The sequence below is a fragment of the Microcebus murinus genome, unplaced genomic scaffold (genome assembly GCF_040939455.1).
Source record: "Microcebus murinus isolate Inina unplaced genomic scaffold, M.murinus_Inina_mat1.0 scaf010_hap2_Mmur4.0, whole genome shotgun sequence".
Lineage (NCBI taxonomy): Eukaryota > Metazoa > Chordata > Mammalia > Primates > Cheirogaleidae > Microcebus > Microcebus murinus.
The window spans coordinates 41133-56529 of NW_027438956.1; the positions used below are offsets into that span (position 1 = coordinate 41133).

At 61.5% G+C, this 15397-nt stretch overlaps 2 protein-coding genes across 2 annotated transcripts; both read right to left on the reverse strand.

Annotated features, from left to right (window-relative positions):
- Positions 1-4390: 4390 nt before the first annotated feature.
- PYCR1 (pyrroline-5-carboxylate reductase 1) lies at positions 4391-9113 on the reverse strand. The gene is made up of 8 exons (XM_012789407.3): positions 9035-9113; positions 8557-8681; positions 8296-8366; positions 7465-7644; positions 6738-6959; positions 6430-6522; positions 6098-6261; positions 4391-5199 (listed from the first exon to the last, which is right to left on the reverse strand). Exons 2-8 carry the CDS (start codon positions 8621-8623, stop codon positions 5034-5036), a joined length of 963 nt encoding a protein of 320 aa, XP_012644861.1. The 5' UTR covers positions 8624-8681; positions 9035-9113; the 3' UTR covers positions 4391-5033.
- A 2368-nt stretch (positions 9114-11481) lies between these two features.
- Positions 11482-13680, reverse strand: MYADML2 (myeloid associated differentiation marker like 2). The gene has a single exon (XM_012789408.2). The coding sequence runs from the start codon at positions 13472-13474 to the stop codon at positions 12551-12553; it is 924 nt and encodes a 307-aa protein (XP_012644862.1). The 5' UTR covers positions 13475-13680; the 3' UTR covers positions 11482-12550.
- Between the last annotated feature and the right edge of the window lie 1717 nt (positions 13681-15397).

The following is a 15397-nucleotide window of genomic DNA, read 5'->3' on the forward strand; positions in this document are numbered from 1 at the left end:
AGATTAATTGGCCAACTAAAAATATTTAGAGAAAATTAGCCGGGCATGGGGGACCCATGCCTGTAGTCCCAGCTACTTGGGAGGCTGAGGCAGGAGGATCACTTGAGCCCAGGAGTTTGAGGTTGCTGTGAGCTAGGCTGACACCATGGCACTCTAGCCCGGGTAACAGAGATTTTGTCTCCCCCCCCAAAAAAGTCCTGCTTTGCTGGGCTGTGAGTCTACTCACCAGGGGCCTGGCAGGCCAACCAGAGTCACGTCAGGACCCAGCTGTTGACTTGCACCTCCCTGTCCTCGGTGCCACACAGCTGGAGCTGGGTCCACAGTGCCACCAGGAGACATGGGAAGTTGGTCCTGGGGCTGAGGGCAGCCGCCAGGGTGGACGCTTACTGGGCTAATCCCCGCTTGTGTTCCTGCACCCGACTCCACACTCCTCACAGGACCAAGTCTGGCCTTCATTTACACATCGGAGCCCACTGGGAGGCCAATTCCAGAATCATCTTTACCGCCGTGCTTTCTGCCACCCTTGGGAAGGAGTCTTGCTCCTCCCCTTGCTGGGCAGTCACAGTGATGCCTGGGACCAGCAGGAGGACGCTCCAGGAGGCTCCCTGGCTGTCCCCTACCCTAGAATCATCTTCAGGGTGGGTAGGGTGCTGACCACCTGCAGACAGCGGATGGGGGGTGGGTTTGCACATGTGGGGAGAGGAGGTATGGCATTGGAACGGCTCGAACTGCCAAGAGGGTCTGCAGCTGGTAAGGGGCAGAGCTGGCCGTGGCATACAAGTCTCACCTGTCCTAGAGTCTCCTGGGTGGCTCCCCACACAGAGTCCGGGACACTTGTCCCTGGAAATAGTGCTGCAGCCTTGCTTGGGCCAAAGCCCACGAGGCCACAATAGAGGCTAAAGGCTATTCTGTTGAGGGGTCTGTAGGTTTTAGAGCATCCTCACTCCACACAGTCATCTCCACCCCCAGCTTCAAGAGCTGCTTTCCAGGGGCAGCCACCCGGGCCTGGCTCTCGGGTCTGGACTTCCCTGCACCTCCAGCACCTCGTTTCCTGATGCAGCCGGACACTGCCCTCCCACAGGCACCTTCCCAGCGTCCACCCAGCCCCGAGCTGCACCCTCCATGGAATTGACCTTAGGACCCTGTTGTCTCCTGGAGACCAGCAGGTCCCACCTGATGCTGCTGGCAGACCCAGGGTACGTGGGACTTGGCTGGCAGCCACTCCCAAACGGGGACCAGCTCTGCTCTCCCTGGTCTCAAGGCACACAGATGGGCCCATCCCAGGGTGGATGTTTCCCTTCCCTGCCTGGCCAGAGGCTGCTGACCCATTTGTTTTGGAGCCTGAGTCTGGTCGGCACAAGTGGTAGGGACAGGGGTCAGCCTGGTGCAGGAAAAGAATGGCAGAAGTGGGCATGGTAAGGGCCCCAGCAGGGCAGGCTCCAGTCCAGGCAGTTCCAATCAGGAAACTGAGGCACAGCTGGACCAAGCAGAAGGAGCCAGCTTTTCCACCAGGACTCACCCAGTCTGTTGGGCCAAGGTGCAGGAGGACGCCCTCCAAGCTCTGCTTCATTTTAGTGGGTGGCTTTCAGGACTGGGTGGCAGGGATGGCAAAGCCAGGAAGGCACCATCCAGCTGACCCTTGGCCAGCAGGGCCCCTGCGGTGGCATCTCTGCATGGCAACGTTGACACTTCCCAGCAGGCGTTCATAGGTCCCTGGCTCTCAGAGCCACCTCCCCCCTCGACCTGCTCTGGACCCACACAGAACATAGCTGGCCCCCGTCGGGCCTGTCCTCACTCTCTCGGCGGCCTCCTGGGTGTCCACCTCTGCACTCACATCAAAGGCTCCGGGCTCACTCCGGCTCTGCCCCAGTCCCCACCTGCAGTCTTTTGCTTAATCAGGAAGCATGGCAGGAGGCTCACGGGCCTGCCTGCTGAAGTCCAACTCATTCTTCACGGGTTGGCACAAATGCCTCCCTGCAAGGCCTGCCCGGCCCCCGACCCCCCTGCTTCCTCCGGGGCCCATGACGTATCTCTGCCCCACTTTAAACACCTGACTCACCTGCTGGCTTCCCTAGTATCCCCAGGCCAGGAGCATCTCTGGGAGCACCGTGCCCCTCCTCTTACAGAGTAGGTGCTCAAACAGTGAAACTGGCCTTGACTTGAAGGGACCAATTAGGGGACAGCTTTGGTCCTGGGGTGGCATAGCCTGTGGGACGATCTCTTCCAGGGGCATCTTTGCACCAGGGTCCCCCAGCACTGCCAGGCACTGTGCTGGGGGACGGGGTGGTTCTAGCTGCTCACAGCGCTGATGCTGAGGACTTCCCTGCCCTCCCCAGTGCCCACGTCTACCCACACTGGATGGGGCTTGTGCAGGGGCCCCTGCTGTGGCTGGCTATGCCCACAGCTGACCTGGGCTGCTGGATTCCACCCCGACAGCAGGGTCCACTCCACCACCTAGCTTCACCTCCGTGTCTGGGTGTGGCGGCCCTCGGGACAAGCCGAGTTGCCAGGATGCTCGTGACCACGACAGCAACAAGGATTCACTCGTGTCCTTATTGGCAGCGCTGGACGTTTTCTTCACGTCTGTGTTTCTCCTCTCTCCCCTTAGGTTTTTTTGTTTTAGAGACTCGGTCTCACTGTCACCTGAGCTGGAATGCAGTGGCATCATCATAGCTCTCGGCAACCTCCAATACCTGGGCTCAAGCGAGCCTCCTGCCTCACTCAGCCTTCTGAGTAGCTGGGACTATAGGTGTGCGCCACACACCCTGCTAAGTTTTTTACTTTTTGTAGAGACAGGGTCTCCCTGTCGCCCAGGCTGGTCTCATCAAACTCCCGAGCTCAAGAGGTCCTCCCATCTAAGTCTCCCACAGTGCTAGGATTACAGGTGTGAGCCACTGCACTTGGCCATCTCCCCTTTGACTTGAAGGGCTGAATTCTTGTCTCCAAGTGTCCCTGTGCCCTTCTCATACATACCAAGGCCTAGTTCTGCAGTGGGCCCATGGGGTCTCTGGAAACGGGACCCTGTGGTGCAGCTCCTGGAAACCTCTTCTCAGGAGCCCTGCCAATCCTCCCCCACCTGCAGGGGAGCCCACTGCAGACACCCAGCCCGGCTCCCCTCACGCTCCCGCGTCCTCTGGAGGGAAGAGGCCTCATCTCACTGTCTGTGTACTCAGTACCTGTTGGTTGCCTGGAGAAACGAGAGCACTCCTAGCCCTTGGAAAGGGCCTGCTGCCAACCCAGCCCTCAGCAGCTCCTCCCCTCTGGTGGGCCTCCCGGGGGAGGGGGAGGGTGCTAATCTTGTGTGTCCATTTGACTGGGCTGCAGGGTGCCCAGATATTTGGTCAAACGTTATTCTGAGGGTTTCTGGGAGAGTGTTTTGCATGACACTAGATTAGATTAACTTTTTTATTTTTATTTTTTTTTTGAGACAGTCTTACTTTGTTACCCAGGCTAGAGTGAGTGCCGTGGCGTCAGCCTAGCTCACAGCAACCTCAAACTCCTGGGCTCAAGCGATCCTTCTGCCTCAGCCTCCTGAGTAGCTGGGACTACAGGCATGTGCCACCATGCCCAGCTAATTTTTTCTATCTATATTTTTAGTTGGCCAATTAATTTCTTTCTATTTTTAGTGGAGACGGGGTCTCGCTCTTGCTCAAGCTGGTCTCGAACTCCTGACCTCGAGCAATCCGCCGGCCTCGGCCTCCTAGAGTGCTAGGATTATAGGCGTGAGCCACCACGCCCGGCCTAGATTAACATTTTAATCGGTATAGATTGCCCTCCATAATGCAGGTGAGCCACACTTGAAGGCATGACTAGACGGAAGGCAGATCCTTCCAGCTTCACCTGCAACACCTGCTGCTCTGCCTGTGGGCCTCAGACAGGAGGAATATCTGCTCTCCCTGCCTGCTGGCCCTCTGGGTTGAACTTGCCAGCTTCTGTTAACTGTGTGAACCAATTCCTTAGACTCTAGTCTCTACATATTTACACATGTCTGTGTGTGTGTCTTGTTTCTCCTCTCTGGAGAACCCTAGTACCCCTCCCTAGAGGGTCCCTGCCTCACCAAGAACCTGGCCCTGCCTGGCACAAGCCCATGGTGAGACGTCTGCCCGACAGGCGGGGAGGGTGGAGGATGCAGCGGCCAGTGCCTCTCCCACAGCACAGCACGCCAAGCCCAGCCTGCAGTGCCACCCTCCAGGCAGGCCCCTAGCGACTGGGGCCCAGCTGTACCCCACCCCAGAAGCAGGGACACTCTCAGTCCCACTGGCCAGCCCGGCTGCCTTGGGACCTCCGGGCTCTAGGGTGTGGGTCACTGGCTCAGCCTCTAGTATCCAACCCTCTAGTGCAGGTGGAGGCCTCCCTCCACGAGTGGCAACAAAGAAGTCAGGGCACCGAGTGCTGGAAACAAATTTATATAACCTGGAGGGCTGGAGTGGCAGCACCCTGCCAGCTGGGCCAGGAACAGAGGATGGTGGCTTGAGCGCTGGTGGCTGCAGGAAGTTCATCAGTTACCTGAGGAGCCCTTAACTCAAATGTCCAATGGCATCACAGGTGCTTGGCAGCTGGCCAAGAGGAGCTGTGGTCCCTGGTTCCTGGGACCCTCTGGGCCCCGTGCAGGAAGGACAGGCGACTCCCAGAGTGGGGACAGGGAAGGGGCAGCAGGGGATGGGGAAGAGCCAGGCCCGAGCCAGCTGACACTGGAGGTAGGAATGGGCGAAGACCCTCTGGGCCTCCTGAGCTCCCAGAGGAGGGGGCTCCTGACTTGGTTTGGGGACAGAGGAAGAGGGAGGCGGAGGTCAGAGAATCCACCTCTGTCCTCTGTTCTGGGCCGGGCAACACTTGGAGACGTGGAGCTTTCCAGTGGGAAACGAGCCAGGTCACCTGCTCAGACCCCGGCTGACCCCTGAGCTGATCGGGGCCACAGGTGGCCGGCCACTGTGGGGACGCTCTGCGGGCCTAGCTGGAGACGCCCCAGCACAGGAGCCTTCAGTGAGGAGAGCAGAGAGAGTGGAGGCAGGATGGTGAGCAGCCCAGACGCATCAGTCCTTCTTGCCCGCCGGGGCCAGGCTGCGGGGGAACAGCATGGTGTGGCCAGAAGGGGACGCAGAGGCCTCCGCGGGGGAGTCCAGCTTCACCTTGTCCAGGACAGTCTTCTTGATGGCGGCTGGCGACACCTTCTCCCGGTCAGCCATGGACTGCAGCTCCCTGGAGAGGCAGTGAGGAGTTGGTCCGGTCCCTCCTTCTGGAGCCCAAGTGTGCACCAGGGAAGCGGAGGCAAAGCCCACGGCGCCTAGTGCCTGCTGGCCAGGGGGTGCCTGTGCTGTCCTCCCACCTCGGGCCTTTGCACCTGCAGTCCCTCTGCCTGCCACGCCCTCCCGGACATCATGCTGGCTCAGGGTCCCCACACCTACCCACGGTGCCCCCAGACCCGAGCCCTCTTCGCCAACTGTGGGACCTGTGCCCGTGCCTGTCTCCCCTGAGGGCCGGTGCAGGGTGGGCAGGCCCGGCGAGATCTCGAGTGGCCATCGGGCAGGGGGACTCAGGGGTGTCTGGACTGGAGAGTGGCCACATGATGAGGAAGATGCCCCGTCCACCCTGTACCCTGACCTGGGGACAGCAACTCCCAGCTGCAGCCTCCCAGGCAAGACACCAAACTCTCTCCCTCTTGCCCTTTCATTTTCTTCCAACTCTCACTGAGCTCCCCTGGTGCCAGGACGTCGCTGTGTACCCGCTCGTCTCATTCACTCAATCCCTGGCAAGGCCAGGAGGAAGGTGTTGCAACCAGGCCCTCAGAGGGCCCCTAACATGCCTGCCCACCACACTGGTCCAGCTCCCTGGCTAGTGTAGTCATTCTGGCCCAATGACAATGAAACTGCGGGGGCACAGGGGATGCCCAGAGGAGGCTGCCCGTCACCTCTGTGAACATCCCCTCCTCCAAGAACCACGGAAGGCAGGAGGGCACTGCAAGCGGCAACCTGGGGAACCAGGGCCGGGCCAGAGCCCAACAAAGATCTGCTGAGTGAATGACTGGGCGGGTGCGTGCAAGACCAAGGGCTCCGCCCCACCGGGACTGGTGGCCGGGAGCAGGCTCTGGGGGGCCCACCGTGTCCGGATGCAGGAGGCCTCCACCGCGTTGATGAGCAAGGAGCGGAAGCCCCCGCTCTCCAGCACGTGCAGGGCGTGGATGGTGGCCCCGCCGGGAGAGCAGACCTGGTCCTTGAGCTGGCCTGGGTGCTCTTCTGAGGCCAGCAACATCTTGGCAGCCCCCTGCGGCCAGAAAGAGATCGACAGCTGTGGGGCTCCCACCCACCTCTGCAGGGCGCTGCCCCCAGCCACCGTGGCACCCAGCACCTCCCCACCCACCCACCACCCCCAGCGCAGTCTCGGGGCCCTGCAAGGAGCAGCCTCCACAGGAGGGTCAGGAAACAAACTGACCAGTAGGGCCTGAGCCCCGAGGCGGACCGCCAGGCGCCTTGGAAGCCCCATCTTCACGCCACCATCCGCCAGGGCATCCAGAGCCGTGAACGCCTGTGGGGAGAAGGGCCCTGAACCGCCGTCCTGGCCTCTCCTCCGGGCAATGCCCTCGGGGCCTGGCGCAGGGAGGAGGGGGAGGAAGAGGGCAAAGCGCCCGCTGGTTCCCACAGCCTTGCAGCCCTCACACCAGCCTCCCCAAGGGAGCAGGAACAGGTGTACACTGAGGTCCTGGGACGTGCCCACTGCCACCAGCCGCCCACGGTCCTCACGTAGGCAGGGCCGCTGCCGCTGAGCCCCGTGACGGCGTCGATCAGGTCCTCCTCCACCTCGGTGCAGAAGCCCACGCTGCCCAGGAGCTGCTCGAGGAGCCGGCCGTCCTCCACCTGGGCGTGCGTGCCCGTGGCGTACACGGTGGCCCCCTCGCGCACCACAACCGGGGTGTTGGTCATGCAGCGGATGACCTTGGGGGCCGGCTGGAACACCCTCAGCTTCTGCAGGAGAAACCAGCTATGTCCTGGGAGGCCGAGGCGGGCGAATTGCTCAAGGTCAGGAGTTCGAGACCAGCCTGAGCAAGAGCGAGACCCCGTGTCTCTACTAAAAATAAAAACAAATTAATTGGCCAACTAAAAATATATAGAAAAAAATTAGCCGGGCATGATGGCGCATGCCTGTAGTCCCAGCTACTCGGGAGGCTGAGGCAGGAGGATCGCTTAAGCCCAGGAGTTTGAGTTTGCTGTGAGCGAGGCTGATACCACGGCACTCTAGCCCAGGAAACAGAGTGAGACTCTGTCTCAAAAAAAAAAAAAAAAAGAAAAAAGAAAAGAAAAGAAACCAGCTATGTCCACCCTGGCCTCAGGTGTGGCATGTCTACACAGTCCCCCACCTGCAAAGTGCTGAGTTCTGCCGTGGGCCAGGGCACTGTACCCCTTTCAGAGAGAACTGAGCCTCGGGAGAGCCAAGGCGCCTGCCCACTCTGCAGCACACGCTGGCCCTCACCTTCTCAATGGAGCTGATGGTGACGCCAGCCGCGCAGGACACCACGATGTGCCTGTCCTCGATGTCGGCGCCAATCTCGTCCAGGATGAAGGGAATGATGTGTGGCTTCACGGCCAGGAACAGCACGTCACTGTGCTGCACCGTCTCCTTGTTGTGGGGTGTCAGGTTCACCCCCAGCTTCTGTTGGGGGGGGACCAAGGTGGGCTGAGCCTGCTCCTCTGGCTGGCTGTCCCCCCTCCCCAGCCTCCTCCTCCGGGTTCCCTCCAGGCACGAGCCCTGCATGGAAATCAGCAGAGGCTCTGACCCTCCCCCAACTACCCTCTCTGCTCTGGATTGTGTCCCTTTTGCAGAAAGGGGGCACTCCATCTGTGTCACAGGCCTGGCTTAGCCCACCCTGGACTGCAGCCCCCTCGGACCCCCGGCCTCCCGGTGTGGGTGGTGGTGCCCAGCTGGGTGGCTGCCCCCACTCTGGCAAACCAAAGCTGTGCTCAGTCCCAGTGGGCTGTTGGGCCTCCAGGCTGTGGCCCCAGAGGACACCTGCTCAAAGTTTAACCCTGTGCAGGGAACCCCATTCCACACCAACACCCCTCCCACCAGCAGTACACACGCCCACCACCCAGGTCCCAGAGAGCCTCCCACGGGAGCCACAGGTGGGGCCAGGAGGGTCTGCCCGACACCCCAGCGAGGTCCCTGCTCACCAGGATGGGGCTGCAGCACCCCACCCCACCCCCACTCCTGGACCTCCACTGCCAGGAGGGTCACACCCCACCACCACCCTGGGCAGCCCTGTAGAGACTCAGCCTCCCTGCCTGTCCTCCAGCCGGCTCCTACCCTGAGAGCAGACACCGTGGCCAGGTCCATATCTGGGGAGCTGGCCGTTATCTTGTGGGCGGCCAGGACACCTGTGGGGGGACACAGCTCCTTCCTCAGGGCCCGTTCTGGCCTCCCTCCCTCACATTCCCAAGAAGGGGAGTGGAGAAAAATCCCACGTCCCCTCCTAACCAGCCCCAAACATATGGCACCTGCCACTTCCCGCAGGACTGGCCTTGTGACCCACACCGCACGTAGCGCCCACCCAGACCCGGGGCTTACCTGCTGCTGTGAAGCCCCTGGCCAGGGCAAAGGCCAACTGGCCAGCCCCAATGAAGCCCACGCTCATGATGTCCAGAGGCCCCCTGCCCACAGCCCTCAGCGCTGGCACGGCTCTGTGGGGACAGCTGCGGGACGAGACCAGGCGGGACACGTTCGAACACGTTCGGTGGGCAGTGCCAGGCTGTCACTCCTCGGGGGCCACGCGCCTCTCGCCCAGGCGCCACCCCTTTTCCGCCCAACAGCCCCGCCCACAGCGGCCCCAGGCCTGCAGACGAGGGTCAGACCCCTCGGGCAGGGTCCAGGCGCCGAACCGGGGCGCCCCCGGGAAGCGGGGAGAGCTGGCGGGCGGCAGCCGGTGGGCTCCATCCGGACTCCCGCCCCGCCCGAGCCAGGGGCGCCCAGGCGCATCTCCTTCCGCCCCGCGGCCGCCGCCCGCCAGCCCCAGACCCCGACCCCAGCCCAGCCCAGCCCAGCTAACCTGCGCGAGGTACCCAGCAGCTGCGCCCGCCACGCCGCGCCCGCCACGCCGGCCACGCGGCACCCCACCAGCCAGCCCCGCCCCCGCCCCCCCAGCCAATCGGGAGGCGCGGCCGCTGGGCGCTGGCCAATCGGGAGCTGCGCCGGCGCCCGGGCCGGTTGCATCATCCGCGCCCCCGCCCACGCCAGGGCTCACCAGCCCCACTACCCCGCGCGCCCCCCGCGACCCGCGGACCCGCGTCTCCCCGCGCGCCCTCCAGACACGCGCCCCTCGGACATGCATCTCCGCCCGAGCCCTCCGACCCCGGGACCCGCACGTGGGGGCTGAGGGCTCCGAGCGAAGGGGGGCCCGAGGGGCCCTGCGAGGAGCTCCCCACGCGGGGCCCTGCCGTGCGCTCGGGCTGGGGTCCCTGCGCGCGTGCCGGCGCTCGCGGGAATCAATACCTTTCACTGGCGCGTCATTCACGACGTTTTCTTTCTTTTCTTTTTCTTTTGGGAGGGGGCAGGGTGGAAAAATAATTTGCCCGTGAAAACATTTAAAATATGTCACTGTTTTGATACTGCATTTTGTCATTTTTTAATTTATTGCACCAGGAGGTTGGCTGGCGCAGGCCTGTCCGGGCCTAGGAAGGCCCTCCAGAGACTTAAATTATTAAAATCTCAAAATTGGGAGGTGCCAGCATAGTCTAGATCAGACCCTGCCATCCAGACCCCCTTTTGCCCACCTGGTGCTTTCTAGTCTGCGGAGTCTCAGGTGCAGGGCACCTTCCAGAGCTGCGCCTCTCACTGCGGCCACCTGGACTTCCTCTAAATGGGGGTGGTGGTCACCTAGTGAACAGAGGAGGCAGGGCCTCTGTGCGGGAATCCCTGACCTCTCCCTACACACCCTGTGGAGTATTTTGGCCCTGGGTTTCAGGGAGTCTGAGGCTCTAGTCATTTCCCCCGAGGACATGCTCAGAGCGTGTGGGCTTCGAGGTGGTCTGGGGTCCCGTCAGGAGCAGGACTAAGGACAAAGTAAGAAGTGGTCATTGACAGCCCACCTGCCACCAAGGGCAGAGGTGGGCTGCTTCCTGTTCTGTTGTGTAGAGTTTTTTTGTTTGTTTGTTTTGTTTTTTTGAGACAGTTTCACTTTGTTGCCCAGGCTACAATGAGTGCCGTGGCGTCAGCCTAGCTCACAGCAACCTCAATCTCCTGGGCTCGAGCAATCCTTCTGCCTCAGCCTCCCGAGTGGCTGGGACTACAGGCATGTGCCACCATGCCCGGCTAATTTTTTCTATATATATTTTTAGCTGTCCGATTAATTTCTTTCTATTTATAGTAGAGATGGGGTCTCGCTCTTGCTCAGGCTGGTTTTGAACTCCTGACCTTGAGCAATCCGCCCACCTCGGCCTCCCAGAGTGCTAGGGTTACAGGCGTGAGCCACCGCGCCCGGCCTGTTGTGTAGAGTCTTGGCTGATGGTGCAGCACAGGATTTCAGAGTGACAGGCACGTTTCTGCCCTGGAGGCAGGTGATGATCCACCTGGTGACCACCACTGGCACTGGGACACTGTTCTACAGTGACCACCTGGACAGCAGCGAGTTCAGTCCCCACCTCTGAGGGAGGAGCTGTGTACGTGCTTATCCAGAATGGACAGTCCCCTGGCCCTGGGAGCAAACCCCCACAGCACCGGCTCCGGGGTGGGCTTCTTTCGAGACCTGGGTGTCACCCTGGGCACCCTCCCCTCTCTGTTCCTCTCTCTTCAGGACCTTTGAGATTCAGGTTGGGTGGGGTCCCAGGGGCAGAAGCCACTGGACAGGAAGGAAGTGCAGGAGGGGGTGACAGATTTGGGGCCAGCAGAGGAAGCACAGGGCAAAGCAGGATCCCCCCAAGGCTGGTGTCCAGGCCTCCCTGGGAGTTGGGGAGCACATGGCCCATATGTTCCTTTGTCACTTGGCTAAGTGGTCCCTGACCCCCATCCCTCAGCCAGCAGGGCCCACAGGACACCTGCAGACCCAGCAACTCCCTGCCCCCACCAAAGATCTAGCATTGAGTCCAAAACATCCCGCCTCAATGGAAAGGACATCGGGCCAGACCCTGTTTGTTGGCTGCCCAGAGTGTGACCTCCCAGTGAGCAGGTGGAGGCCACTTGTCTCACATGCATGGCTCCGGCACAGGGCCTGGTTGGGACCCCGCAGAGCCCATGCATAGGGTCCGCTGGATAGGAGGTGCAGCAACCCCTCTGCCCACGCCCACGCTTGGGACCCCTGGAGACGCCCAGATAGGGGTGAGTGCTGAGGGTGCCTGGGAGGAGGAGGATGAACCGGACCTCCTCTCCTCTCTGCCCACCCTGGCCCCACCCACCCAAGGGCGAGGAAACCAGCTGGCCCTCCCTGGGAAGGATGGCCAGGAGGTACAAGTGGCCACAGCCCCTCAGTAAAGACTTCTCAGCCAGAGCCAGGGTGCAAGTCCACGCTGACATTTATTCCCTCCTCTAGGACCCCAGGGCCAGCCGTGCTGCTGCCCTCACCCTGGGCTTGGGGGCGGCTGGTGGGCAGCTCCGGGCTGGTCCAGTCCGGGCTCTTGTGCAGGAGGAGCTGGCTAGAGCAAGGGGCATGATGGCCCTGGTGGCCGGGCAGCTGGACACTTGAGCGGAGGTGTGCAGGGCCCCAGCTTTGACCCAGAGGCTGCCCCTGGCCCGGCCCTTGCCTGGGCCAGTGTGGCCCAGCAGGCCACAGCGGAAGCTGCTGTGTCACAGCCGAGGGTGGGTGTCCAGATGGGGGCTCTGTGACTGGGCTGGAACCAGCTCCTCCTCGGCACGCCATGGTCCTAGCGGTGCTGCTGGCCTCTTCGGGGCCTTCCAGGCTACCTGTGCCACCTACAGCCAGCAGACCCCCCGGGAGGCAGCCCTGAGTCACACGGCACAGTCCTTACTCTGCTTCCAACAACGCTGTGGCCACTGGGAGGCTCCGCAGAGAGGGTGAGACCGGTCCAGATTTCACAGCTGCTGTGCCGGCTGACAGCCTCCAGGCTGGGCTCTCCTCCCCGGGTTCCGGAGCTGCCCCTTGACGCCCCTCCCTCAGGTGACTTGGCTCTGGTGCTCTCCTGGGTCCGTTTCCAGCCCTTCGTTGCAAGTCTGGAGGTCATTCCTTTTTCAACTTGTATTTCCCAGCCTGCATGGTGTCCCCAGGTACAGGCAGATGTGCCCAGAGCCTCTTAAACCCTTCTAGCCTCAGGGTTTCCAACTGGGGGCAAAATGGGTGGTGACAAACACTAGCTTTGAGATTTCCCACGTGGTCCAGCAACTAGCGCTGCTGAGCCCAGGGAGGGCTGGGAGATGGTGAGAGGGGAGGCTCCGCCCATCTGCCCTGCCTCTGCCACAAGTGGGGCAGCCAGCGTGTCCCTTCATGGCACCATGTCTGTCCTGTGCCCCCAGCTGCCCTCCTGCTTCTTCCCTGGGGTCTCGGTTCACCCGGCTCAGCCTCACAGTACCTGGTGCCCCAGCAGAGAGCGCGGGTGGGCGGGCTGCCACCGCCAGGCTACAGGGTGGGCACAAAGCGGATCCTCTGGGAGTAGGCCAGGTCGGCGACGTAGAGCAGCAGGTTCACGTAGGTGAAGACGGCCACCACCAGCTGGCTGTCCCAGGGGCACCTGCCTCTCGGGCAGTCGGGAGGCCGGCTGGGCTCGCCGTACTTGGGGTCGAAGCAGAAGACGGGCCAGATCACGGCGGCGCTGAGGTACAGCAGCACGGCCAGGAAGGTGTACACCACCACCAGGCGGTCAAAGGGGAAGCCCAGGCCCCCCGTGTGGCCCATCACGCTCAGGGCCACCACGGCCACCGTGGCCAGGAAGCACAGGCTGTAGACGGCCACGCACCACTGGGTGGCCGCGTAGCGCCCGTAGCGGCTGTCGTGAACCAGCGCCCCGAAGATGATGCAGGCCACGAAGGCCTGGACAATCTTGAGCAGCCCCGACACCGTGGCCATGTAGCTGGCCACCTGGCCGGGCCGGGCCCGCGTCAGGGCCACCTCCGTCGCGTAGGCCAGGAAGAGGAGCCCCGCAAAGACGCTGGCGGCCAGGCGGAAGTCCCTGGCGGCACAGCCGGCGGGCTCAGGCGGGCACTGCCACCGCGTGAAGTACAGGGGGTACACGACCGCGGCCGTGGCGCACAGCAGGGTGGCCAGCATGGCGAAGGCCGCCGTGAAGTTGCCCCAGGAGAGCCGCAGGCAGCCGTGGAGCCGCGTGAACTCGCAGGCCACCACCAGCGAGGACAGGGCGAAGCAGAAGCCCCAGGCGGCCATGCAGAAGGTGCCCTGGACGCCCGAGAAGCCGCCCCTGTGCGCCACCAGGCTGAAGGTGGTGCAGCCGAAGGCCAGCTGCAGCACGCGGGCGGTGCCCACGGGGGACGTCACGGCGCCCAGGTGTAGGTATGCTGCCCCGGGGGGCTCCATGGTGCTGCCCATCTGGCCTGGCCGGCACCGGGCCCCTCTGTCCCCGGCGGGGTGGCAGGTGCCGGCGGCCAGCCGCAGCCGAGTGGAGGGTGACAGTGCGGCAGTGCGGCTCCTCTGCTGCCTGTGTGGGGAGGCACCCCCCCACCCCGGGCGCTATAAATAGACAGCCACTATCGGAGCCCAGGAATAGCAGCCCACGCGCCTGTGCCCATCCAGGAGAGGCATCTGACCCCCAGTCCCACACGGAGCCCCTGCCGGGGCCTTTAAGCCCCGGGCTGCTAGCCCCGCCTCCCGCAGCACCTGCGCCTGCCTGTCAGTCCGGTCGGCCGGCTGTTGGGCTCCTCAGCCCCTGGGGGAGGGGAGGAAGGAGAGTGGAGAGCATGGGGTCCCCACCGGGACCGGGTCACCCCAGCTGGAGCAGCCTCCAGGGCCAGCCACCCTGGGGAAGGGGGCACAAGGAGGTGGGTGGCTGCAGCCCAGGGCTTGGGGACCTGCGAGGGTTTCCTCCAACATTTATTCCACCCTTTCTGCAGGCAGCTTGTTCCAGAGCTGGGGGTTTTCAGGACCCTGTGGACAGGGTCCCTGGGGCTCACACAGCTCTGATCCCTGGGGCGCGTGGGGGAGGGGAGCCCGGAGACCCTCATTGGCTGAGCCCCCAGCCCCACTGGGGGCTGTTTGGGGTTTGGTTATTGTTTGGGGGGATCATTATGGAGCTCTTCACTTGTCTCTCCAAGGCATGCAAACACCTAGAAAAAACTCAACTCTTCCATTTTTCAGCTAAAATATGGAATTTTTTTGAAAAAGAAAAAATTTATATGTGACTAAAATTAATACATGTTCAGGCCCAATCAATACAGGGAAAGAGAAAGAAAAATTGCCTGTAATTCTGTCACCTGGATTCAAGCCCTGTTAACATTTTGTGGTATATGAAATTTTTAGTTAGAAAAATTTCAAATCTTGAGAAGAGTTGCAGAATAGCACAACGAACCCTCCTGTTCCCCTTACCTGGATCCAAGACTCGTGACTATCTTGCTGTGTCTGAGCTCTCTCCCCGACCACCCCACTAACTAATTAGTTAATTAAGTCTGCTAATTTGACATTTCAACCTTAGATACTTCCACAGGCATCTCCTAAGACCAAGGCCCCCCCTGGAGAATCTCTGTGCGATGATCTCTCTCTTTCTTTTTTTTTAAGACAGAGTCTGGCTCTGTCACCCCGGGTTACAGTTCCATGTCGTCAGCCTAGCTCACAGCAACCTCAAACTCCTGGGCTCAGGCGATCCTCCCTCCTCAGCCTCCCGAGTAGCTAGGACTAAAGGTGAGCTCCATGAGGCCCAGCTGAGTTTCTTTCTATTTTTGAAGAGACAAGGTCTCACTCTTGCTCAGACTGGTCTCGAACTCCTGAGCTCAAGCAATCCTCCCGCCTCAGCCTCCCGGGGCGCTAGGATTACAGGTGTGAGCCACCGCGCCCAGCCATGATGATCTCTTAATACTCGGTCGGTATTTGATTTTCCCCACCTGTCACCAAAATATGCGTTATATTGCTTTAAATTTTTTCAGTCTCCATCTCACCGGGCGTCACGCATTTCCTGGGGCCGTCATGGTGTCTCAGAGCACTTTAGTCTGGAGCCTTCTCCAACTTTTTTTATATTTCGTGGTACTGACTCTTCGAAGAGTCCAGGCTGGTGGCTTGACTGTCTTTCAGCGTGTGCTGGCTGACTCTGCATGATTGGACTCCAAGCTCCATGCTTCTGGCACGAAAACCAGACAGGGTTTGGGCGTTAACAGCGCAACCTCTACTGGGGTGGTGTCCTGTTTGGGGTTCATGAGCTCCCCAACACTCTTCCCAGGGGGCTCAGCGTCCCTTGATGCTTCCTGTAGCCAACTTTTCCATGAACACACGCCCCTTGCAGGTGGAATCACACTGGCCATCTGC